This window comes from Polistes fuscatus, unplaced genomic scaffold, assembly GCF_010416935.1.
Source record: "Polistes fuscatus isolate 324 unplaced genomic scaffold, CU_Pfus_HIC Scaffold17, whole genome shotgun sequence".
Lineage (NCBI taxonomy): Eukaryota > Metazoa > Arthropoda > Insecta > Hymenoptera > Vespidae > Polistes > Polistes fuscatus.
Genome location: NW_025113075.1, coordinates 4,093,903 through 4,120,657, shown reverse-complemented (window position 1 = coordinate 4,120,657; position 26,755 = coordinate 4,093,903). Strand labels below are relative to the sequence as shown.

The window sequence follows — 26,755 nt, the reverse complement described above, 5'->3', positions numbered from 1 at the left end:
AATCGACTTTCGCAAATTCGTTTGGAGAAGTAAACGAGGGGGATGGCAGGGAATGATGGTTGCTTTCATTCCAGGGATATGCACGACCGGAATCGCGAAATGACAGCCAGTTAATCGGACCGAGCGGTTCAGTTGGCGAAAACAAAAGTGGATGGAGAGATTCATGCTCGTAAAAGAGAGAGAGAGAGAGAGAGAAAGGTGGATAGAAAAAAAAGTTACAACCAGGAATATAAATCCTGCTACGAAATGTTCATACGAAAATATCTGAATGAAATATACATCTGAATGAATTTATACATATATATATGTTAATAAACATTAATAGGATGCTTACCTTTTGATTTGTTACAATTACGACGTCATTTTGATCAACATCGTGACATGTTATAATTCGGAAGTCAATTATTTTCAATTTGTTTGAAATATCTAGATTATCTCTCTCGTATTAGGAATCAAGAAAAAAAAGAAAAAAGAAAGAAAGGTAAAATTGATTTTATCTCTGAAATTTAGTCTTCCATTACAGTATACCATATAAATTTGATTTACATACTTTCCATGAAACAACTTTAGTACGAACATTTATTATTTCATTGCTTCGATATATCACTCGAGATGTATATCGCATATAACATACTATACATATGTATAATGTAATATAATATAATATATGTGCATATTTTATTTTTTTGAATAGAAAAGACAACAACGATCTTCTTCGACGGGATGTCGTATACGTGATTTTATTTTATTTTTTTTTTCCATTTCTTTTTTTTATCGAATCTTCTTGCCGTTGGTTAAAAAATCGAAAAAAAAGAATAAAAATGAGAAGAAGAAGAAGAAGAAGAGGAGAGAAAATAATCGAGAATTACTCGGAGTTTCGCGAACGATTAAGAGAAAAATGGCGTCCAGCAATGGGAACGAGGTGTGACCGGTGTTTTAAGAGGGTTGCTCTCAAAGAAGAGAAGATTCAACGCTAGAGCACGGTTGAAGCTTAATTGTTCTCTTTTCACCGTTGGTCCACCCTTCCTTCTTCTTCTTCTCCTCCTTTTTTTTTCTTCTTTTTTCTTTCTCTCCTCCTCTTTTTCCCCTACTTCCTCTCTTCTCCCCTCTCTCACCGAAGTTTCCGCCGTTAAAAGCTCAAGTTTTTGCCTATCTTTTCCACTCTCTCTCTCCCTCCCCCCTCTCTCTTTTCTTCTTTCTATCTGTTTTTGCTTACCCCGTAACCATCGAAAGGTAGGGAGGGAATATCCTCTAAACGTGAAGTTTCTTTTAGGGGTCACCTTTTCTACCCTGGTGTATACGATGAATGGAATGTTAAGCAATTTGTCGAAAAGATCTAAAGTTCGAAAAGGTTCGATGAAAAACCTCGCGTGAAATCGTTCGCAAAGAATCGCGACCTCGTTTGCTTTTCTTTTCTCTATTCCATTCCATTCCATTCCATTCCATTCCATTCTATTCTATTATTTTCTCTTTTCAACCCTTTCCCTTTTCCTAATCGTCGTCGATTACTTTCTCCCTCGCAACTTTTTTTTTATTCTTCTTCTTCTTCTTTTTCTTTTTTTTCTTTCAAATAAAATCACATCTTTTACCTTTCTTCTTCTTTTTTTCTTATTTTTTTTTATATTCCGATTCATTTTTGTTCACGAACGAATTTTCACGTACAATCAACGATCGCGAATCGATGTTTGATCGAGACTTGGGGGGATCGTATCTCAATCTAGGGGAAAAAAGTAGTAGTAGTAGTAGTATGAGTGGGCCAACGTGATTTGATCAGCAAACCGCAAAGAGAAATCCACTTTGTATCGATGGAACGAAAAAAAAAATATCCCGGTGGGTAGTTTTCTATCGTAGGAACGAAAACGAAAACAAAGAGAAGAATAGACAAAAAAAAAAGAGAAAGAAGAAAAGGGGGGCACGCGGCAAGGGGACGTGCGCGTTGTGGCGTACGCGGGAATGGTGATTTCCCTTCTTTTTTTATTTTTTTTTCTTGATTTGTTTTTTTATCGTAACCCTTTTAACAAAAGTCACGAATAATAATGTCAGATCGTATGAAATACTATGGGCATGTAAATTGATAGAAGGATAATGTTAAACATCATTTAAACAATTTACAATATGTTGGATGCAAGCACCTCAAAGCCAAACACTTAAATAGGCATTTGTGAGAAGATTGGACGGTGGACCCTGGATAGCTCAATGGTTAAAGTGCAGTCCCCCTGAAAGCGGAAGATATCCGGGTTCGAGTCCAGTCGGTCCAACGGCCCAATTTTTTTCACGAATCCTATAAATATGAAATGTTACAATATTGGTTACACACTCGTTAATCTACGTAAATATATATTCTTGGTAAGTATACCCATTGTTATGTATATATATTTGCATACGTATGTACTATACGTGTATATATATATGTATATATGTATATGTATATATTTGATGCAGATTTATATGAGAAAATCGGCAAGAACGCAAACGAGAAACTGCTTAAACTTTCGTATTGTTAGATGTTCCGATTGTACCTACGCATAGAATTCTACCAAGTTACCCTCTCGATCCTCTGGGTAATTAGTAGTCTAGATACGCCTGTTTGACCTCGCCAACTAGACCAATTTAGGGTTACTTAGACAAGTAATTCCGCGAGAGTTCTGAGTAGAAAGCGGATAAGGAGAAAGAGAGTGAGAGAGAGAGAGAGAGAGAGACTAGAGTAGAAACGCTAACTATCTGGCAAACGTTTGAAAGTGTACCCTGTAAATATAATTTGTACATATTACATACGTTCCTTCCTATGTAATATTACGATCTACGACCATTTTCAAAATCTACTACGTACTATATATGTATATGTATGTATATATGTATATCTGACTTCGTGCTTACGGTTGGATTAATTCTCGATACATGATTTAAATCTTTTCGAAATTTAGTTTGTCGGAATTCTCGATCCGAATAATAAAAAAAAAAAGGGTATAAAAAAAAGCATGGCTTTTCCGCTCGAAGCGACATCCGAAAAAACCGATTTGTCGAACGAAAAGCGAATAAATGATCTAGCTTGATAAAAAAAATAAAATGAAAAAAAGGAGAAAGAGAGAGGGATTGGGAGAGGGAGAGTGTCGGAGAGAAAAAGAAATAATGTGATTTCAATAATAATAAAATATGTATACATACTTGCATAACCATTTTCGTTTCGTTACCAAAATCTAACGTAAGATAAATCCCAAGTAGTTGGAAAATCTTGTAGAATCGATGAACGACGAACAACGGTTCGTTAAGATCAAATGACATGGTCGGTTAAATTCGTCTTATTCCAGAAGAAGCAAATACACTCATCGGATTGGTCGTTGGATTGTAAAAGACAAGAGAGTAATAGCTTAGGAATTTGAAGAGGAATATCTCTACACTGTATATGTGAGATGATGGTGATATGGTGGTGCGATGGTGGTGGTAGTGGTGCATTGTCGTTGTGCTCGAATGACGGTTAGCGGAATCATGTGTACGGCATCCTCCCGTTCCTTCTTTCGTACTTCCTCTTCCATTTCTTGGACGGCAAGTTCATAGCTGAAACGGAAGTAAAAAGTCAATCTTATGGCGCTCGAAAAAGAAAGAAAGAGAGAAAGAAAGAGAGAGAAGAAAGAAATAAAATGCGTACGTAGATGACGTCACGAAAATGGAAAAGAATCAGCAAGAAGGAGCAACGGCCACGAAATCTTAGATTAGACTACATTGAGGGAAAAGAAAAAGAGGAAATATAAGAAAGAAAGAAAGAAAGAAAGAAAGAAAAAGAAAAAGAAAAGAAAAGAGGATATCTCGTTGGAAGTTAGGCTTGGTCGGCGGTGTGTATATTCATTCGCCATAGCACGACGTATAGGCGTAGAGAGAGAGAGAGAGAGGGAAGGGAAGGTCGGAGGGTGGCGGAGTAGGAGGGGTTGTGACGTCACACTTACACGGCGGCCGCAGTGAGAAAGACGGAATGATAGCGAAAGAAAGAGATATAGATAGAGGAATGAGGGAGGGGGAAGCAGTGGAAGAAAGAGAGAGAGAGAGAGAGTTTAGCAACGAGGCTTTCCGAGCAGCGACGGAAGGGACCGAGAGCGATGGATAGTGCGACGGAGTGGCGCGGAGCGGCGCGGAGAGGGGGCACTTGGAGCACGCCGAAGACTCGTTTGGTGGGCGCAGGGTGGGGGTTGACGGGGGTCCAGGCATGGAGAGGGCGCAGTTCCGCGCTATCCTCCGTATCGTTGACACGTCCGACTAGAAAGAGTGCCGCGCTGCCGACTTCCCTCGAGTTTCCATACCTTTTTTCTTCTTATTCTTATTCTTATTCTTCGTCTTCATAATTTTCGTCATAATTTTCCTCTCGTTAATTCTTTTACCTCGCCTTAACTCATCTCCTTTATCCAACTTTGATACGATTTAATCCATCCATTTTGGATCGTAAATCGTCCCGAACGCGCGCGCGACGTTTAATCTGTCGATCGTTTGAACGCGCATTTTTTTCGAACGCCGTACCAACGTTTCAAAACTAAATAATCAAAGTGAGATAGAGAGAGAGAGAGAGATAAAGGGACGCGGATATCTACGTAAGCGAAGGAGAAGAACTGTCGTTTGATTTTGTTCCCCTGTCAAAGGGATTTCTTTCTTCTATTTCTTTTTTTCTTTTTTTTCTTTCCCTTTTCTCTTCGTCCTTTTTATACATTTTTTTTTTCACTTATAAATATATATCTCTGTACACTTTCCTTTTCCTAATTTTTTTTGGTTCTTCTTTAGTATCAATATTTCGGTTCCGATAAAATCAATCAATTAATCAATCAATCAATCGATCGTTCGTTCGTTCGATCGATCGATCGATCTATCGCGAGTGAGTTTTACTTTTTTTTACTCCGTTGGTGTTCCTCATACTCTGTTTGTGTTCAAAGAGAGAGAAATAAAGAAAGAAAGAAAGAAAGAGAAAGAAAGAAAGTGTTTCTCTTAAAAGATAGTGACTTTGACGCTTGGACTATCGCCATTTTTCACAAGACGTGTGTGAGAAGATACAAGACGACGATGATGGCCGTTTCCTCTGCTTCTTCTTCTTCTTCTTCCTCCTCCTTCTTCTTGTTCGCTGTCTTGGTCGTTGCGCTCGTGTTCAGCGATGGGACCACGGGTACCACGGCAAACCAGATGACGTTGGAAGCCAGGATCTACGACGACCCCGAACTATCACAGGTTACTGCCCTCACCATTTTTTTTCCTTTCGTTAATTCTATTATATTATTTCTTTTCGATGTATTAACGATTATTAATCGATCTATCGATCTATCGATTATTATTTTTGTCTTTTCTTTTATTGCGTTGAGTGCTTTAAGTACGCAACCGTTGATGATCCTCTTTTTTTCGTCGCATTCAACAATTACGCGGAACACGGTCAACAATGTTCCCAAACGTTAATAAAAAAGATCTTTCTACCGATCTTTTTTATTATTTTTTTGTCTACTTTTGATATCATCACATATCGCGATCAACTTTGAAAGTTTATAACTTGTTCGCTTTACTTGGTACGAAACCGTTGCAAATTTACGGTACGTTCAGGTTCAAGGACATCGTCGCGTGTGCCCTTTCGCAAATGTTATTCTCTCTCTCTGTCTCTCTCTCTCTTAAGCAGCTTTAGAGGAGGAACGGATCGTCGTCCTTCTCATTTTTCTTCGCTTCTCCAAGAATTCCAGAACAAATCCGAGCAGCAGACGAGCGTCAGAAAGAGAAAGAGAGAGAGAGAGAGAGAGTTAGAGACAAAGTGAGACAGAGATAGACAGAGACAAAGAAGCCACTAATGGCGGCATTTTTAAACTCGTCGTTGTTCTCTTTCAACTCTGTTAGGATTCTTTTTCTCCGTTGACTTTTTAACTTCCGTCTCGAGATGTTACGGGAAAAGAAAAAACTAAGATCGACCGTTATTATTTCGTCGAGTTAACGAACGGAAAAAAATAAATTTGTCGATACTTTACAGATTAAAAAAACAAAAAACAATAATATATATAATATTATACAAAAAATATAAAAAAAATATAAAAAAAATAAGAGAAAAATCAAATAAGTAAGGTAGTAATAAATATGAAAAAAAAAACGTCGTTAAAATGTCGTTCATTCGTTCGTTCGTTTCTTCGTTCGATTCCAAGAGAATTTCGTGGAATTCGTTTGACTACTTTTTTCCTCCTTGATCCTTTTTTTTTCTCGTCCTTTTTTTTTTCTCCCCCCTCGAAGAAATGTGTCGTCTGTCGCAGCAGAGATGCATACCACATATACATATACATATATATATGCATATATATATGCATATACGTAAGTTCGTTATGTCCACCACGCCCACGCAGTTACTTTTCCTTCTTCTTTCATACTTGCCGTTTGGTTTAGTTTCCTTGAAAAATGATGACACGGATTCCGTTACACAATTTCTATCGTAAAAAGATTAATGTCCGTACACGGAAGTATCGACTGTACACTCCTTGCTACGAATTTTTTCCTCTGTACTCACCCCAACCCCACCCCACCCCACCCCTCCTCCCAGTCACCGTTTTTTCCTTATTTTAATCCTTTTTTTTTCTTTTATTTTTCATATATATTACATAATACGAAAAGTTATGTCCCATACGAAGCAAACGATGGATGATTGATCGTCCTTGTTCCTTTTTTTTTTTTTTTTTTTGGTCAAAAGATCAAAGAAATAGTTGCGGAGGGTGGGGTTGGGTGGGTTGCAGTTCGAACACGAAGATTCGATGCTTTTGACAAAAATTCATATTTTCTATCGCCACCTCTATATCATTGACTCTGTTCCCCATTTTTTCGATTTCATTTTCTTTCTCCTTTTTTTTTTCCTTTTTTATTCTATTTTTTCTTTATTTACGTTTGTTCTTTCTTTTTTTTGTTTTATTATTGCTATTTTTTGTCGTTAATAATAGCAGTAGTAGTAGTAGTAGTAGTAGTAGTATAGGGTTGAAACAATACGTTCGCGAATGCATCGAAACTATGACGCGTCGCGTATACAAAGAATGAACGTCGAATGGCGTTGTTCCGCGTTGATGAACACTTTTTAATTTTTGTTTCTTCATTCTTTCTTTCTCCGTTACTTTTTGAACGTATATATATATATATATACTTTCTCCTTTTCTTTTTATTTTTATTATTTATTTATTTATTTATTTATTTCTGTTTGTTTGTTTGTTTTTTTTGTTTTTTTTATTCGCATTTATATGCATGCGTATTTATCATCAGCGGAAATTGAAAAACGTCTCTGGTTATTATTTAGCTTGAAAATCGTTTCGCAAATCGTTCGGCTCGTCGGAACGTTTTGTGCAGTTTAACACTCATAAAGTTCAATTTATGAAGTGCGTATATGTGCGCTCGTACGCGACGTCCAAAGCAAAGCAAAGCAACCCCTTTATCGTACGTATATGTGCGTGTATGTGTGTGCGTGCATGTGTGTGTGGAAATATACGCGTGTGCGCAAGTAGATATGATATCATAGCATTCCAACTTTTGCTACAATTTTCTTTGTCCTGGTTGTTTTTTCTTCTTTTTTCTCTTTTTTTTTTTTTACCAACTCCCCAACCCCCACACCCAACTCCACCCCTATCGAATTTCTCTCATTTGCGAGTAAACGTTAACGACGTCGAGTGGACACGAAACTACACATTTTTTTTCTCTAACCGAAAATGTTGGTGGTGCGGGAGGGGTGGAGGGTGGTGGTGGGAGGGTGGGTGGTTGATGATAGGTTGGAAGGAAATTTCAGAAGGGTATTTTTGGGTCAGTATGTCGGCGCATTGCGGTACCCAACTTCATCGTGCATCTTCGTATATAACATTTCCGAAGGACGATTGCTACGGAAATCTGTATCGACTGGGTTACCTTTTTTCTTTTTTTTTTCTTTTTTTTTTTTTTCTTTTTATCTCTCTCTCTCTTTCATTTACAATTATTTCGTTTCGTTACTTAACGTCGTCGTTCATTAACTTTGTTTAATTCCTTGATATTTTTTCTTTTTCTTTTTTTTTAATTCATTCGTATATGTTACACATGTTACAATGTAACTTACAATGTAAGTAAATTGTTATCGTTATTCTAAAACACCGTTCTACTTCGTTGAATTATCGATCCCCGCTCGTTGGAAAAAAATAAATTAATAATCCAAACTTTCATCTCTCGCGGTATATAAACTTACGATTATTTTCAATCAAGTTTTGTTAAACATTATTATTCATTTTGCGTTTAATTTAAAAAAAAAAAAAAAAAAAGAAAAAAAAGAAAGAAGAAGAAGAAGAGAAACGTCGATAACGCGTCAATGTCAAAATGTGTTTAAAATTTTACAATTCAGGTCACGTCAATAAAAATTTGATCGTGTTCGATCGTGTACTCGAATTATTTTCGTATTCATTTATTTGGGAATTTGGATAAAAATTGTAAATAATAAAAAAAAAAAAAAAAAAAGATACACAATTTCGTAGATAACTCGTTGCAAGGGGTGGAGGAGTGGAGGGGGGTGGTGAGTATAAGATAAGATATAGTAGGGGTGGTTGGGTGGGGATAAATTGTCGTTTATCGCAGATGGGGATTATTCCTTTTAGCATCCAAAAGGAAGAAGAAGAAGATCTTTTTTCTTCTCTCGTTTAAAAGGCAGCAAACTTATAATGTACTTGTCTACGCGATCAAAAGGACATTCGGGGTGGGGGGGATGAGGAAAACAGGGAAGAAGAACCAAGGGATGATCTCTTCTTTTACTTTTACGCTCACCTGAGATGTTACGAATGCATGAAAGGTTATCACGAGATAAGCAGGTACACGCACTTGATACGGTTGAACAACGAACTATCATCTTCTACTTTCTAAATGCAAATTTTTTTCTTACCCATTTTTTTTATTTCATTTTCTTCCTTCCCTTTCTTCTTTTTTTTCTTTTTTTTTCTTTTTATTATTATTATTATTATTATCATCATCGACTTTACGACTACAACGCGCCGAACATTTTTATTAGATTTTTTTTTTTTCGAAAAAACTGAAACGAAGCTTGCTGCTATAATTATTTCAATTAATTTCATTTAATTAATTGAATTCGTATACGCAGTTTTGTTGTTTTTTCTTTTTTTTTTTTCAATCGTTTAAAATATCAATCAACATATACGTCGTTTGTTTTAATAAAATAATATTAATAATAATAATAATAATAATAACAGCTACGTGTTGTATGCGTTTATAAATTACATTTGTTTTTTTCTCTTCTTCTTCGAAATACGAATGAAATCGTGTTACGTATTTTAAATGGGGGGAACATAGGTTAAACAACAGTCTCGAGAATAAGATGTCAATTACGTCATCGTTATATTTTTTCAACGTTTATCATTTAATATTAAGTCTATTAAATACGCTTTTATTACACTCGAATATTATTCCCGTAAAACTGTAATTACTTTTCCGAAATTTTCCGAGTTTTCGTGCGGTATTTAATAGAAACGGATTAAAGTACGCTCGGGAACGGCAGAGGATGGGAAGGTGGGAAGAGTTGGGAGGGGGGAGGGCAAGGGGAATAGGTCGTAGAAGTTTAGACCAGTGATTTTTGGCTTTTCCCATATAACACGGGAGAGTGAAAGAGAGAGAGAGAGAGAGAGAGAGAGAGAGAGAGAGAGAGAGTATCCGTGTCGTGACTCGTGTTATTTCTCTCGCAAACTCCTACTTGAGTTTGTAATTACTCGTCAGTCGTAATGGGCAAATTGAAGTAAGTGTCGTACGGTTAACATGAGAAAATGCGAATAATGGACTTAACTATCCGACACCTAAAGCCCCCTACCCCCACTCCCATCCCCACTCCCATCCCCTTTAAATGTTTTTATCAAAGAATTATTATTTACCAATAAATGAAATTTGTTCATTCTTTTACCAGCACACCTCCCTCCCCTATTTTTTTAACAAAACACAATTATTCCAATCAATTTTTCAATGCAATTCAAATAATTTTTTTAATTAATAATTAATAATAATTTATAATTTATATAATTAATAATAAATTATTATTATTATTATTAATAATTAATTACAATATCGTTAGCACGGATCACCGTATCCGTAGTTCATTTTGAAAAATCATATCCCCCCTATATCGCGTTACATAGAGAGTATTTTATTTATTCGCAGGAAAAAAGTAGTAGAAAGGAAAAGAAACTTAACGTTGCCGTTATCGGTCCGTTTTCAACCCGACAACTTGTTGCTGCGAGAAAAATGGACAGAAGAGTTTTCGTCCTAAAGGCCACTTTTCAACTTGATCGATTCGCACGAATTACTTGAAAACGTTTCTCGCGATACTCGCCCCCCCCAATCTCTTGACTTTTTTCCCCACCCCCCCAATCCCACCCCCACACCCCACCCACCTTTGCACTCTTTCTACCACCACCAATGCGCGTCCTAGTTTCGCGTCTTGGCTTGGAAAACCTTTTCTCTTTTCTCTCTCTCTCTTTTTCTTTCTTTTTTGATTCTTTCCTTTTACGAGCGACCAAAGTGATTTCGTGATAGTTCACCGAAGTAAAGATTTACGAGAGCGGATATCGAAAAAGCCCCCTGAGTGAACGACGTCGATATTGTTTATCGTACCGACGTAATTTCGAACGTTAACTGAGAACGATACCACCACCACCACCACCACCACCATCACCTACACCATCACCACCATCTCATCATTGATAGAATTTTCTTTACATTGAAATTTGATTAATTTATCTCAAACTATTCAAAATGTTACTTTTTCCCATTTAAACGTGTCACATTATTATTGAATTAATCGATTAGTTGTTTATCACGTCGATAAATAAAATTATTAATAAATGTGTCGCAGGGTAATTGGACACAGGGTAAGAATTTAATATATGATATATTATATCATATATATTCGTTCATATTGTACTTACACACATACTATACTTATACACACATACTGTACTTAAGAAGGATATATTTCTGTTTAATTATGTTTTTAAAAATCCGTTAATAAATATTGATTTTTTGTTATTTTTTAACTACGAAGAACAAGATGATGTGTGCAAACCAATTTTTTTACATATTACTTTGTTTCTTTTTTCTATATTTTATATCTTATATTTTTTATCTTATATTTAATATTATTTTTATATAATATTAAATTTTAAATTAAATAAAAATTATTTAATTTTTAAAAAAAATTATTAATAAAATTATTTAATTTTATTATTAAATTAAATAAATAATATTAAATTTTTATATATAATTTAATATTATCTTTATATATTATTTTATATCTTATATTTTTTTTATTTTTGATATATTTAATAATACATATCATATATACAACGTTATTTCGATAAAACGTAATCGATACAATATTGTTTCGTGCATTACGTGTTTAAATATAACAGTTTACGATATAACGATTTGTAGATGTTAAGTACAGTTTTATTATTTAATAAAATATAAGAATTATTAATATCAATTGTAATAATATATAAGAGACTTCAAACTCTTTAACGATCGAATTCGTTGAAGAGGTCCCGAAAGTGAAGGGACGAAACATTTAATAAGATCGAAACAACGTTTTAAATTCTTACCCTGTGTCCAATTATCCTGCGACACATTTATTATAATTAATCCACAATGACAATTAATTTCAATTAGCCAAGTATAGAAAAACGAGACAATAGAAAAGAAAAAGGAAACGTTTCTTTTCTCGTATATTATATTATACCCTTTCCCCCACTACCCCCCACCCTTCGAGTAACATAATAATCGTATGTACATAAACATACATTCTCATATTCATTCATAGGAAAAGGATATAGTTGTAAGTGGTAAAAGCAGTAGAAATAATATTCACATAAATAAATACACGACTTAGTGTGTTAGTAGTATGTGTTTTACATATACATACACATATACATTCATATATTCCTATACATTCATATTCATTCATATATAGGAAAAGTATATAGTTGTAAGTGGTAAGCAGTAGAAATAATATTCACATAAATAAATACACGATGTAGTGTGTTAGTAGTATGTGTTTTACATATACATATACACATACATTCATATATTTCTATACATTCATATTCATTCATATATAGGAAAAGTATATAGTTGTAAGTGGTAAGCAGTAGAAATAATATTCGCATAAATAAATACACGACGTAGTGTGTTAGTAGTATGTGTTTTACATATACATATACACATACACATATACACATACATTCATATATTCCTATACATTGATATTCATTCATATATAGGAAAAGTATATAGTTGTTAGAAATAATATTCACATAAATACACACACTACACGTAGTGTGGTTAGTAGTATGTGTTTTAACGATTAACAATATACCACAATAATTATTTTTCCCTTCGTTTATCGTGAAAACGATCCGACAGTAAAGAAAAGAAGCATTAGTAAAATGATGTTCTTTCGATCGTTCCCGTGATCGTTAGATGGCAACAGATAAAGTGTGTATGAAAAAGAGAGAGAAAGAAAGAAAGAGTGAGTGAGAGAGAGAGAGAGGGACAACCCCATGGTAAAGCGAATTAGGGTCGTCGTACAATGACTTGAAGCATCATACATATACTACGATAGTACGTAGAACTGTTGTGAGGTGAACGAACACACATGTTATCAACGAGCAGCACGAGTCTCTTGCTCTTTACCTTGCCAGGCTTCGACTCCCCCTTCCCCTCCTCTCCCCCACCACCTCCTCCTCCTCCTCTTCATTCTCTACTCTTCTCTTCTCTTCTTTTTCCTCGTTCACCTCCTCCTCCTTCCTCCACCACCTTCTTCTCCTCCATCATCCTCTCCTTCGCCACGACCGGATATTTTTAACGAGCCGTTCGTGCAGAGACGAAACAATGCAGAGCGTCCTGCTGTGCTTAACCTACACCATCACCATCACCATCACCATCACCATCAGTACCATCACCATCAGCACCATAGCTATACCCATGTATCATTCTTTTTCTCTCTTTTTCTGTTTCTTTATATTAAAAATAAAAGATACACACATGTGGCGATACGTTGGTGGCTATATCCCTTGGTTGGTTCCATAGCAAAGTTTCAAATAAAATCGAATAAAAAGTATTAAAAAGTATACGATTAATGCAAATTTGTATCCGCATTGTTTTTTTTTTCTTACCATAAATCCGGTATAACAAATGTGTGTATATTCGATTATTATTATTATTTATCGTTAGGATTGAACATATGTTTAATATGTTTATATTGAAAGTGGTATGTAAGTCCATTTGCACAGCCTGTAAATATAATATACATTATTTTAGTTAAATTAGAGTACAAGTAATGTATATATAATCAAATTACATATCGATTAATTAATATAGAAACATTGTCAAATTTAATATAATCAATTGAATATTTTTCAATGAACCCCGATATGCAAAGCTTTGATTTTATCGATACAACGGAAAATGGACTTACGCTACTTTCAAAATAAATGATTCATATTTATGCAGTCAGTTCTCGAGTTACGACCAATCGTACTTACAACGAAAAAAAGAAAAATAAATAAAAAAGAAAAAGAAATGAAATAAAAGCCATTATATTTGCTTATATAATTGTGGTATTCCACATGCCTATAATTGATTATATTAATTTTTCAATTGGTTATTGATTGATATTTAATTATTCTTTATTTGTTATTAAGTAACCACACACAATTATTTTGTAATTTAATTTTTAAAAATATAAATATATAAATTTTTGTTGATAATAATGAAGAAAGGAATGACGAATACAGACAGACCGACAGACTGATACCTTAGAGAGAGTTAATTACAGTAAAAATTTGTATAGAAATATTTTACAGGCGGAGTTGTTTTTTTTTTATTATGTCTATTATATTATATTATTTATCTTTGTATGAAATTCGACTTACGTTTGAAATTGCGGAACCGAACCCCATCGTAAGTCAAAAACTGACTGTATATATACATTACATTACATAATATTCTGTATATATACAGAAGATTACATTTAATTATTGATAATTTTATAAATGTAGATTCTAGTAGAGGGGTAAATAAGCAGAAAATAATGTTTGACTTTTATTATTATTTTTTAATCAGTCGAAATCGACGCACGAGAGAGAGAGATAGAGAAATGCTAATACCTGTATAGTAATTGATAATTTTATATATAAATATTTTAGAGGCGGAGTTGTTTTTTTTTTATTATGTCTGTTATATTAAAATATTTATCTTCGTATGAAATTCGACTTACGTTTGAAGTTGCGGAACCGAATCCCATAGTAAGTAAAAAACTGACTGTATATATACATTATATTACATAATATTCTGTATATATATACAGAACATTACATTTATTTATCGATAATTTTATAAATGTAGATTCTAGTAGAGGGGTAAATGAGCAGAAAAAAATATGTTTGACTTTTATTATTATTTTTGAATCAGTCGAAATCGACGCACGAGAGAGAGAGAGAGAAATGGTAATACCTGTATAGTAATTGATAATTTTATATATAAATATTTTAGAGGCGGAGTTGTTTTTTTTTTATTATGTCTATTATATTATATTATTTCTTTGTATGAAATTCGACTTACGTTTGAAGTTGCGGAACCGAACCCCATTGTAAGTCAAAAACTGACTGTATATACATTACATTACATAATATTCTGTATATATATATACAGAAGATTACATTTATTTATCGATAATTTTATAAATGTAGATTCAAGTAGAGGGGTAAATGAGCAGAAAAAATATATTTGACTTTTATTATTATTTTTTAATCAGTCGAAATCGACGCACGAGAGAGAGAGAAATGGTAATACCTGTATAGTAATTGATAATTTTATATATAAATATTTTAGAGGCGGAGTTGTTTTTTTTTATTATGTCTATTATATTATATTATTTATCTTCGTATGTAATTCGACTTACGTTTGAAGTTGCGGAACCGAATCCCATCCTAAGTCAAAAACTGACTGTATATATACATTATATTACATAATATTCTGTATATATATACAGAAGATTACATTTATTTATCGATAATTTTATAAATGTAGATTCAAGTAGAGGGGTAAATGAGCAGAAATAAATCTGTTTGACTTTTATTATTATTTTTTAATCAGTCGAAATCGACGCACGAGAGAGAGAGAGAAATGGTAAAATACCTGTATAGTAGTAATTGATAATTTTATATATATGAATAAAAATAGAATGTACGGTTTCCCTTTTTTCAATATATAAATACAATTATTTTATAGATTATTTATTGTTAGTCAATATTCGTTGAATATCGTTTCAGTTTCGGGTGTATAGTAGAGTAACCTTTTCAATTATAGAACATGCGTTCGATTTCCATAGCAAATGATATTCTCGTATACATTATGTGTACACGCTATTCGGTTATGTATTTTTGCTGTTATGCGATCTCCTCTCTCTCTCACTCTCTCCTGCTCCGGGGTGTAACAATTGTCGGTAATAATGGGGAAATTGCGTTGTTCTATGTGTGTATAATACTATATATATATATACATACATATATACACATATACATGCTTATATTGTCGAGTTCTCTTGGCATTGTGTAACTTCGTAAGAAATTCTAATGGCGTTTGCCAACGTTGTCGTAAATTTTCCTACAGCGAAGCAAAGATAAGAGGATGGGCTGGGAAGTGGGTGGAGGAGGAGTAGGAGAAGGGGGGGGGACAAGTATTTAGTTCATTCCTATTTCTACCATAGAAATATCGATTGTTGTTTGTTCACAATTATTCTATGATGACCGACTATCCTTTTTTATTTTTATCATTAGATGCATTTACCTGTAAAACCTGTAAGTCGAGACGAAATGATAGAATGATTTACACACGCACACACACATATGTATAATTCTCTTATGACATTTCGACGTATCCACAAAACACGTGTGTGCGTGTGTGTGTGTGTGTGTGTTATGTTTTCTTTTTTAATTTATACGATACGAATATTTACGTCATACTGTTTGAAATTTCGATGTTGCTCGGATATAAAAAGAAATGTTAATAAAAGTGCTTTTAATAAGACGAGAGATAGTAAAATGTGTACTGCATTAACCGTATTAGTAGTGTATTATCAGTTATACTACAAATAGAATGTTCAGACAGAGGATCATGAAGGATTAACGTGTTTAGAGAACAACAGTAATCTAGAAGAGAGAGCAGAGAGAGAGAGAGACAGAGAGAGAGAGAGAGTGAGAGAGTGGAGCGACAGAGAGAGAGTGAGAGCGTGAGAGACAGAGAGAGAGAGTGAGAGAGTGAGAGACGAGAGAGAGCGTGAGGAGTGAGAGAGAGAGAGAGAGAGACAGACAGACAGAAGAGAAAGAAGAGAGAGAGAGAGACAGACAGACAGAGAAGAGGAGAGAGAGAGAGTGAGAGAGTGAGTGAGGAGTGAGAGAGTGAGAGAGAGAGTGAGAGAGTGAGTGAGAGAGTGAGAGAGTGAGTGTGAGAGAGTGAGAGAGAGAGGTGAGTGAGAGAGTGAGTGAGAGAGTGAGGGAGCGAGTGAGTGAGGCGAGTGAGTGAGCGAGTGAGTGAGAGAGTGAGTGAGAGAGTGAGTGGAGATGTGAGTGAGAGCGTGCGTGAGAGAGAGAGAGAGAGAGAGAGAGGATATATATATCGAGAAATAGTTTCTCGATGAGTTGAGAATTGTCCGTCAGAGATTGTCAGAGTGTGTCGACGCGACTAGAAGGATCTAACAAATAAGTTAGAACGTGCGTATATTTGTGTGTGTGTGTGTGTGCGTGTGCGTGCGTGTATTATTGTGATTGTATGTGTGTGGGTGTTGTCAATACGGCAATGCGATTCTATCGGTTAGCAGCGAACAGTTTGTCATGCGAGAATTGTTTTCGAGGTTACCTGAAGTAACGCGCGTTATACTACGACGAGGATGCTGTTAGGCTACCTGTAGAGAGAGGGAGAGGAAGAGAGAGAGAGATAGCAGTTGTATCTTACGTAATTGGATCCGATCTAGCACGGGCCACAATGAGATGCATAGTATGTTGCTAGTATTAGTGTCGACAAATACGATCTTCAGACTGTCTATCTCAACGACCTTCGATACTATTAGATCGATACCCATTGTGGTTAATGTGCTTGCTAGATCATTTCGATGTTAGAAGATCCAGGATCACCTGTATAGAGAGATAGAGAGAGAGAGAGAGAATATGGGTATTATACTTCTCATTATATTTGATTTTTTATTAATCTTGAACAATGAACCTATCGTATTTCTATTTGATTTATATATTGTATAAGTGTTGTAGTTATTTATAGATTTCTTTGAATATGATTTAATAAGATAATAATATAACCGTGTATTAATAATATCGCGTAATCTAGAGAAAAATTCGTGTTATTTGATTGAAATAGGTATAAATAATAATGATACACCCAACCAATCGCATACACTTTATTTGCTTACATTTGATGAATATTATATTATCATTTTTATACGGTATATATTTTTTTCTATCTTCTCTTATCTTATCTTATAATGTTAAAAATTATTCGTTATTATTATTTTAATTATTGTTATATCAATAGAGGAAAGATAATTCACAGTTATTGAACAAGGTATCTATAAGGATACTGTGTTGGTAAAATGTGAAATATTCGTCGCGTTAAAATAATCAACCGAAAGTATTTCGTTGAAAATTACTCGACAAATTACTCGACAAAATTTTATTTATCACTCGAGAGAGAGAATTTACGAATATATAATATAATATAATATAATATAATATAATACAATAGTAATCCACTGCATTCATAATAATGTATGCACATTTCGTAAGATTATTTTTAAAAGGTGATTGTTTCTCTGATTGGGGTAGGGGTGCGAGCTGGAAAAGGAGGGGAAAAGGGTGGGGGAGATGATTTTCGAAAGGCAACGCGTTTTCGTATCTCTGCGATTACACACACGCACACGTACACATACATACATACATACATATATATAGCAATGGAACGTATAATTCTCACGTTTAATAATTTTCCAACGAAATGTGAATAATAATCGGAAAAATATAAATTTATGCGAAAGTCCTACGCGAAATGGCGAAAATTTACAGCTCGAATTTAATATTTCGAATATATATCGGCAGGAGGGGGTGGGGGAAGGGGAATGGGGAGAAGGAGGCAGGGGGAACCGTCGACGTGTTTTTGAACGAACAAAAGTTGACCGCATGGGAGGAGGTACAGGTGGGTGGGTAGATGGATGGGGGGATAACGGTTGGAGGGGGTGGTAGGGAAAATAATTCGAGGTAACTCGGGACGCATTTTAAATACAATAGAGTAGTATCAAACAAAATATAGTTATATATATATATATAATCACGCGTAATGAAAATGAAAATGAACGGAGTTTATGATATAAATAATAATCATTATCGTTTTTATTATTATTATTATTATTATTATTATTTAATTTTAATAATAATAATTATTATTTATTATTATTTTATTATTATTTAATTATTATTATTATTATTATTTATTTTTAATTATAATAATCACTATCGTTATTATTATTATTATTATTATTATTATTATTATATATATTCTTATTATTATATTGCGAATTTAAAATATATTTCTTTCCGAGATAGATAGATAACATTCATATTTATTTTCAACGAGTAATAAGTATACTGATATATATATATATTCCTACATTGTAAGACGATAGCGGAAAACGATCGTTAGTTGGTTTCGCTTGATCGAATAGATTCATTGAAAAAAGTAATAAAAAAAAAAAGAAAAAGAGAGAGAGAGAGAATAAGAAATGAAGAGTTGTTATTTCTACGCTTCGTAACAACCATTTCCTGATTACACTTGACGAAGTCTCATTTAGTTCGGAATTGTTTGTTCGATGACCTACCTATCCACGAAAATATTTATCTAATTACAATGTAAGAAATACTTTGGTCGTTGTTTCGATCGTTTTTAGATGAAAGAAAAAGAAACGAGAGGAATGGAAAGATGGGCCCCGCCTGGCTGGTGGAAGAATGGGGGAGGGGAGGGAGGAAGAGAAGGTGGGAAAAGAGAAGAGACACGAAATCTTTGTACTCTTGAGACCACCCGGAAGTGGGAGGAGTAGTAGTAGTTTCTCTTGGAAATCATAAAACGGATGGTTAGAGGTAGTACTTTGATTTGATGTTTAACGAGTTCTCTTGAAAAACTTCCCTATAACTACTTTGATTTTCAAGTCGTACGTTTTCTTTTTTTCTTTTCTTTTTTTTTTATTTTTATTTTTACGCGTTACGACCTTGTCCCAAGGTACAAAAAAAGAAGGAGGGGGAGGGAGGGAGGGAGTTAGTTCGGTTCATCTCTCGTAGCAGAGATAAGAAAAATTTCTTCTCTCGGAATTGTCGGATAAGAAAAGGAAAGATAAAAAAAAAAATAGAAAAAAAAAGGGAAGAGAAGCAGACGGAAAAAAGGGTGAGAAAAAAAAGAAAGAAAGAAAGAAAGGGTGGATAGGTAGGTTCATCGAAGTTACCATTCTTACACCATCCTCTCAGCATTCCTTCGTTTCTCGAGCTTTTCGCCGACTTGGCATAGACGCCACTCCACCCCCACCCCCACCCCCACCCCCACCCTTACTCCCTTCGGCACCCTTTCTAGTCTGTTCTACTACTGCAAGCTCGTCGTTCCTTGGCCTTCGATCTTTATAGGTTTCCATATTTTACGAGTAACACGACTGGGGGTTACACCCTCCCCCTCCCTCTCCCCCTTCCCCTTCCGTTTCCGAGCCGAATGCGAAGGCAAAGGGCGGCAACGTGACCTATTGTTCTTGCCCTATTCTTAAACCGTCACCACGTGATCATCTCTTAGAATCTTACCCCCTTAAACCTTTCTCTTTCTCAACAACATCATCCCAAGCAACCTTTACCACACCTAACTTTACTCTAGCTTATGTGTTTTAGCCACTTCAACTACTTTCTTTTCTCGATTCTTTTTTTCTTTTTCTTTTGTTTTTTCTTTCTTTTTCCCTTGCCTTTCTCTCTCTCTCAACGACGTTTTCTTCGAGTATCTTTAAGAACGTTGGCAACATTTTTATTGCGTCCGAACGTGATTCTATGAATGCGAATTCAAAAGGATGCCTTTCTAAAACACACCCCCTTAACATCGTTCCTTCTTTACCCACCATCAACACCATCACTTTTACTTACTTCTTTTCCTCTCTCTCTCTCTCTCTTTCTCTCTTTCTCTCTTTTTTTTTTATTCTTTTCGAATCCTCAGCAATGTTGTATGCATAATTTTTACTTTTTTTTATTATTTAAAATGCATTATTTTATTATTTAAAATGCAGATTTCTCGATCCTTTGCATTTACTTTTTGAATATATAATTTTTTGTTGTTCGTTATTCTCCAACTGCATCGTTTACTTCTATTTGACGATCCGTAGACGTTTATCTATCTTCTATTATAGAATACTTTCAATTCTCTCTTCCGTGGAAATACTTTTTGTATCTTTTCTTCTTTCTTATTTATTTATTTATTTATTTATTTATTTATTTATAGAATTTAAATGTAGATTTTTCTTTTCATTTACATTATTCTCTGACGAATCATTATTGAAGTTCCATTTACGTTCTGTCGTTTATTCAATTTCTTTTTCGATAATTACATCGTATCCTCTCATCATTCGTCGATTTTAATTATTAAATTTCAATTTTACAATCGTACAATTAATTATTCTAAATCGTTTTTATATATTAGGAGATCTAATCGTTAAGTACTATTTTCATACGTGTAATAAATATATTTGCACGTGATCTTACTATTAGATATAAATCAAATGATTATTTAATATACATTATTTATTATTAAATGCAAGATTGTTTATTCAATTTCTTGTCGATAATTACGTTGTATCCTCTTATCACTCGTCGATTTTAATTATTAAATTTCAATTTTACAATCGTACAATTGATTATTCTAAATCGTTTTAATATATTAGGAGATTTAATCGTTAAGTATTATTTTGACACGTGTAATAAATATATTTGCACGTGATCTTACTATTAGATATAAATCAAATGATTATTTAATGTAAATTATTTATTAATAAATGCAAGATTGTTTATTCAATTTCTTTTCGATAATTACGTTGTATCCTCTTATCATTCGTCGATTTTCATTTTTCAATTTCAATTTTACAATCTTACAATTAATTATTCTAAATCGTTTTAATATATTAGGAGATCTAATCGTTAAGTATTATTTTGACACGTGTAATAAATATATTTGTACGTCATCTTACTATTAGATATAAATCAAATGATTATTTAATATAAATTATTTATTATTAAATGCAAGATTGTTTATTCAATTTCTTTTCGATAATTACATCGTATCCTCTCATCATTCGTCGATTTTCATTTTTAAATTTCAATTTTACAATCGTACAATTAATTATTCTAAATCGTTTTAATATATTAGGAGATCTAATCGTTAAGTATTATTTTTATACGTGTAATAAATATATTTTTACGTGATCTTACTATTAGATATAAATCAAATGATCATTTAATATAAATTATTTATTATTAAATGCAAGATTGTTTATTCAATTTCTTTTCGATAATTACATTGTATCCTCTTATCATTCGTCGATTTTAATTATTAAATTTCAATTTTACAATCGTACAATTAATTATTCTAAATCGTCTTAATATTAGGAGATCTAATCGTTAAGTATTATTTTGACACGTGTAATAATATATTTTTACGTGATCTTACTATTAGATATAAATCAAATGATCATTTAATATAAATTATTTATTAAATGCAAGATTGTTTATTCAATTTCTTTTCGATAATTACATTGTATCCTCTTATCATTCGTCGATTTTATTATTAAATTTCAATTTTACAATCGTACAATTAATTATTCTAAATCGTCTTAATATATTAGGAGATCTAATCGTTAAGTATTATTTTGACACGTGTAATAAATATATTTTTACGTGATCTTACTATTAGATATAAATCAAATGATCATTTAATATAATTATTTATTATTAAATGCAAGATTGTTTATTCAATTTCTTTTCGATAATTACATTGTATCCTCTTATCATTCGTCGATTTTAATTATTAAATTTCAATTTTACAATCGTACAATTAATTATTCTAAATCGTCTTAATATATTAGGAGATCTAATCGTTAAGTATTATTTTGACACGTGTAATAAATATTTTTACGTGATCTTACTATTAGATATAAATCAAATGATTAATATAAATTATTTATTATTAAATGCAAGATTGTTTATTCAATTCTTTTCGATAATTACGTTGTATCCTCTTATCATTCGTCGATTTTAATTATTAAATTTCAATTTTACAATCGGACAATTAATATTCTAAATCGTTTTAATATTAGGAGATATTAGGAGATCTAATCGTTAAGTATTATTTTATACGTGTAATAAATATATTTGTACGTGATCTTACTATTAGATATAAATCAAATGATTATTTAATGTAAATTATTTATTATTAAATGCAAGATTCTTTATTCAATTTCTTTTCGATAATTACGTTGTATCCTCTTATCATTCGTCGATTTTAAATATTAAATTTCAATTTTACAATCGTACAATTAATTATTCTAAATCGTTTTAATATATTAGGAGATATAATCGTTAAGTATTATTTTTTACACGTGTAATAAATATATTTTTACGTGATCTTACTATTAGATATAAATCAAATGATTATTAATATAAATTATTTATTATTAAATGCAAGATTGTTTATTCAATTTCTTTTCGATAATTACGTTGTATCCTCTCATCATTCGTCGATTTTAATTATTAAATTTCAATTACAATCGTACAATTAATTATTCTAAATCGTTTTTAATATTAGGAGATCTAATCGTTAAGTACTATTTTTATACGTGTAATAAATATATTTTTACGTGATCTTACTATTAGATATAAATCAAATGATTATTTAATATAAATTATTTATTATTAAATGCAAGATTGTTTATTCAATTTCTTTTCGATAATTACATCGTATCCTCTTATCATTCGTCGATTTTAATTATTAAATTTCAATTTTACAATCGTACAATTAATTATTCTAAATCGTTTTAATATATTAGGAGATCTAATCGTTAAGTATATTTTTTACACGTGTAATAAATATATTTTTACGTGATCTTACTATTAGATATAAATCAAATGATTAATTAATATAAATTATTTATTATTAAATGCAAGATCATGCATGTGTGTGTCGCTGATAGATGATTAATGTACGATAATATTAATCGTATTTAACGTGGTTTCTATACTTTGCGATAGTAAGAACAAAATCGATAAAGCAAGCCGTCAGTCTATTTCATAGTGTTTCGTAATAAGCCGATTAACGCGTTAATCGTTATGCTAGACGGTGTACGTAAGTTCAGAATCCATATATATATATACATATATATACATATATACATATATATAGATAGATAGATAGATAGATCTTATGCACGAATTAACCTCTAATACGATCTTTCGATCGTTCAAGCATAAAGTTAATAGGGCTGCAATATACGCTGGCATATATCAGATTCGTTCCTAGACACGATAATACGTGGTATCCGTATACGATCATCCTATCCTCGTTCATGCGAGTAAATATACAAAGCGATGAAAAACGATATTACATATACATATATATATATATATATATATGTATATGGCTATGGGTTTATCGATATTTACTTTTAAATATTATTTAAACAGTTATTCCTTAAAGGTATAACCCAAGATTAGAAGAAAATTATGTTTCTCTTGTATTATATACAGTTTTTATAATAATACGAGTTTATACGTGGAAACAGGATTAAATAGAAATTTTTGTTTCAAACGATCAAATTTGTATCGATTAAATATATTATACATTAAAAAATATATGTTAATTAATGTATTATTAAAAAATGAAAATATTGAAAAATACAAAATATTACACATTCTATATATAATAATTAATTCAATTTATAAAAGATCAAATTTTGTTCGAGATTCAATCTCTATATTACACAAGTTCTTAGTTTCTTTCCTATCACTGTATCATTTTAAAAAACATGACAAAATTAACCTGTTTCTAATCAAAATCAAAACTGTCTTATATTATATTCTTTGATCGTATTAATAAATAAAACACAAATATATATGTATATGGCTATGGGTTTCGCGATATTTACTTTTAAATATTATTTAAACAGTTATTCCTTAAAGGTATAACCCAAGATTAGAAGAACATTATGTTTTCTCTTGTATTTATATTACATGTTTTTATAATAATACGAGTTTATACGTAAAACAGGATTAAATAGAAATTTTTGTTCAAACGATCAAATTTGTATCGATTAAATATATTATACATTAAAAAATATATATTAATTAAATGTATTATTAAAAAATGATAAAATATTGAAAAATACAAAATATATTAATTAATAAATAAATTAAAAAAAAATATATTACACATTCTATATATATAATAATTAATTCAATTTATAAAATATAAATTTTGTTCGAGATTTCATTTCTATATTACACAAGTTCTTATTTTCTTCCTATCACCTGTATCATTTTAAAAACATGATACAAAATTAACCTGTTTCTAATCAAACAAAACTGTCTTATTATATCGTATTGTCGTATAATAAAAAACACAATGATATAACACATTCTATATATATAATAATTAATTCAATTTATAAAATATACAAATTTGTTTGAGATTCCATCTCTATATTACACAAGTTCTTATTTTCTTCCTATCACCTGTATCATTTTAAAAACATTACACAAAATTAACCTGTATCTAATCAAAATCAAAACTGTCTTATATTATACTTCGTTGATCGTATTAATAAATAAAAACACAATGATATATACACATTCTATAATAATTAATAATTAATTCAATTTATAAATATAAAATGTTTTTCGAGATTCCATCTCTATATTACACAAGTTCTTATTTTCTTTCTATCACCTGTATCATTTTAAAAACATGACACAAAATTAACCTGTTTCTAATCAAAATCAAAACTGTCTTATATTATACTTCGTTGATCGTATTAATAAATATAAAAACACAACGATATATACACATATACATATACATATTTATAATAATTATTAATTCAATTTATAAAATATCAAATTTTGTTCGAGATTCAATCTCTATATTACACAAGTTCTTATTTTTCTTCCTATCACCTGTATCATTTTAAAAACATGACAAAATTAACCTGTTTCTAATCAAAATCAAAACTGTCTTATATTATACTTCGTTGATCGTATTAATAAATAAAAACACAACGAGATATACACACATACACATATATATATTTGTATTTTAATCTAGATAGTTAGAAATAATGACCAGGAACTCGGTTTGTGGAAATGGCTGAATTTCAAAGTAATAATAGAGTTAATCCTATATTATTAATGTGTATGCATAATCCTATAGGTGTGAGTAGGTAGGTAGGTAGGTAGGTAGGTGGGTAGGTAGGTGTTCGTTTGGGCCACTCGAGGCTCATCTCTAACTCTCGTCGACGTCAAAACTCTACGAGTTATCGTCTGGTGAGTAATGAGACGATAGTGCTACCTTGCTCTTGGCAGAACCAGAGCGCAATCAACGTTGCGTTACTCCATTACCATTAGGACGTTCGCGAAAGCTGCATTATTCTGATATCTAGTAATATTTCCCCATGACGATAACCCTGCCCCCTCCCCCCTCCACCCTCCTCTTCTCTCCACTTGACCCCCCTATAATTGAATCGAACTACTCGTACTTTGAAACAACATCTTATCTTATACAATTATACATTTTTTTTCTCTTTTTCTTTATTATTAGACTCGAGATAATATTTATTAAACTTTAATCATCTCTCTTGGAAGATTATTTTTAATTTAAAAATCAACAAATATAATTTGGATAATATTTTCGTTTATAATTCAAAGTAGGATAAACGCTGTTGTATGGGGAAATAGGAAAAAATTTTAACTCAACGGATACCTGGATTAAAAAATGAAGGAATGGTCTGACAACAAGAAGAAAAAGAACAACAACAATAACAATAACAAAAAATTCGTTGCATATATAATTAATCATTTCATTTTGTAGAGTCTGCATTATTCGTTTATGGGACACATTGTCTTTTTTTTTTTTTTTGTTTTTTTCGACAGTCCCCCTTACTTTTCCTATCCCGTATGGGATATTAAAACTTATTATTACATTTTTGAGCAGTTATTATGATTGTTTTTGTACTATTTTCTTTTTTTTTAATACGAGTAAAAACGTATACATAAAGTGGTTGTCATATATAACGTGAATTAATTTAAAAAAATATTAGAGATAACATTCTTCATTTTGTTCTTGTTCTTGTACTTTTTTTTTTACACAATTATTCATTCAAAGTATAGAAAAATTTCATTCTGAAAAAATAGAAGAATTTCATTCTGAAAAAATATGATTCTCAAATCTTACTCGTTCCAGCATTTTCTTTGTTTCTTTTGGCGAGTATATAAAATATATATATTTTAAATAATAATATATAATAAATAATAATATATAATAAATAATAAATATATAATATATAATAAATAATAATATATAATAAATAAATATTTAATATTAAAATAATAAATATAAGAATATATAAAATATAAAAATATAAAATATA

At 31.8% G+C, this 26,755-nt stretch overlaps 1 protein-coding gene across 7 annotated transcripts in view; it reads left to right on the top strand.

Moving 5' to 3' along the window:
- The first annotated feature begins 4,200 nt into the window (after window positions 1-4,200).
- LOC122515069 (fasciclin-1) overlaps window positions 4,201-26,755 on the top strand; it is a 763,302-nt gene continuing 740,747 nt past the window's right edge. For 5 of the 7 annotated variants that reach the window (XM_043632247.1, XM_043632245.1, XM_043632244.1 and 2 more), the window contains exon 1: window positions 4,201-5,202. In XM_043632247.1, coding sequence (XP_043488182.1) covers window positions 5,041-5,202 — 162 coding nt within the window. In that variant the 5' untranslated portion in view covers window positions 4,201-5,040. The remainder of the gene's footprint in view (window positions 5,203-26,755) is intronic. The other 2 variants (XM_043632243.1, XM_043632248.1) reach the window with 2 other exon arrangements.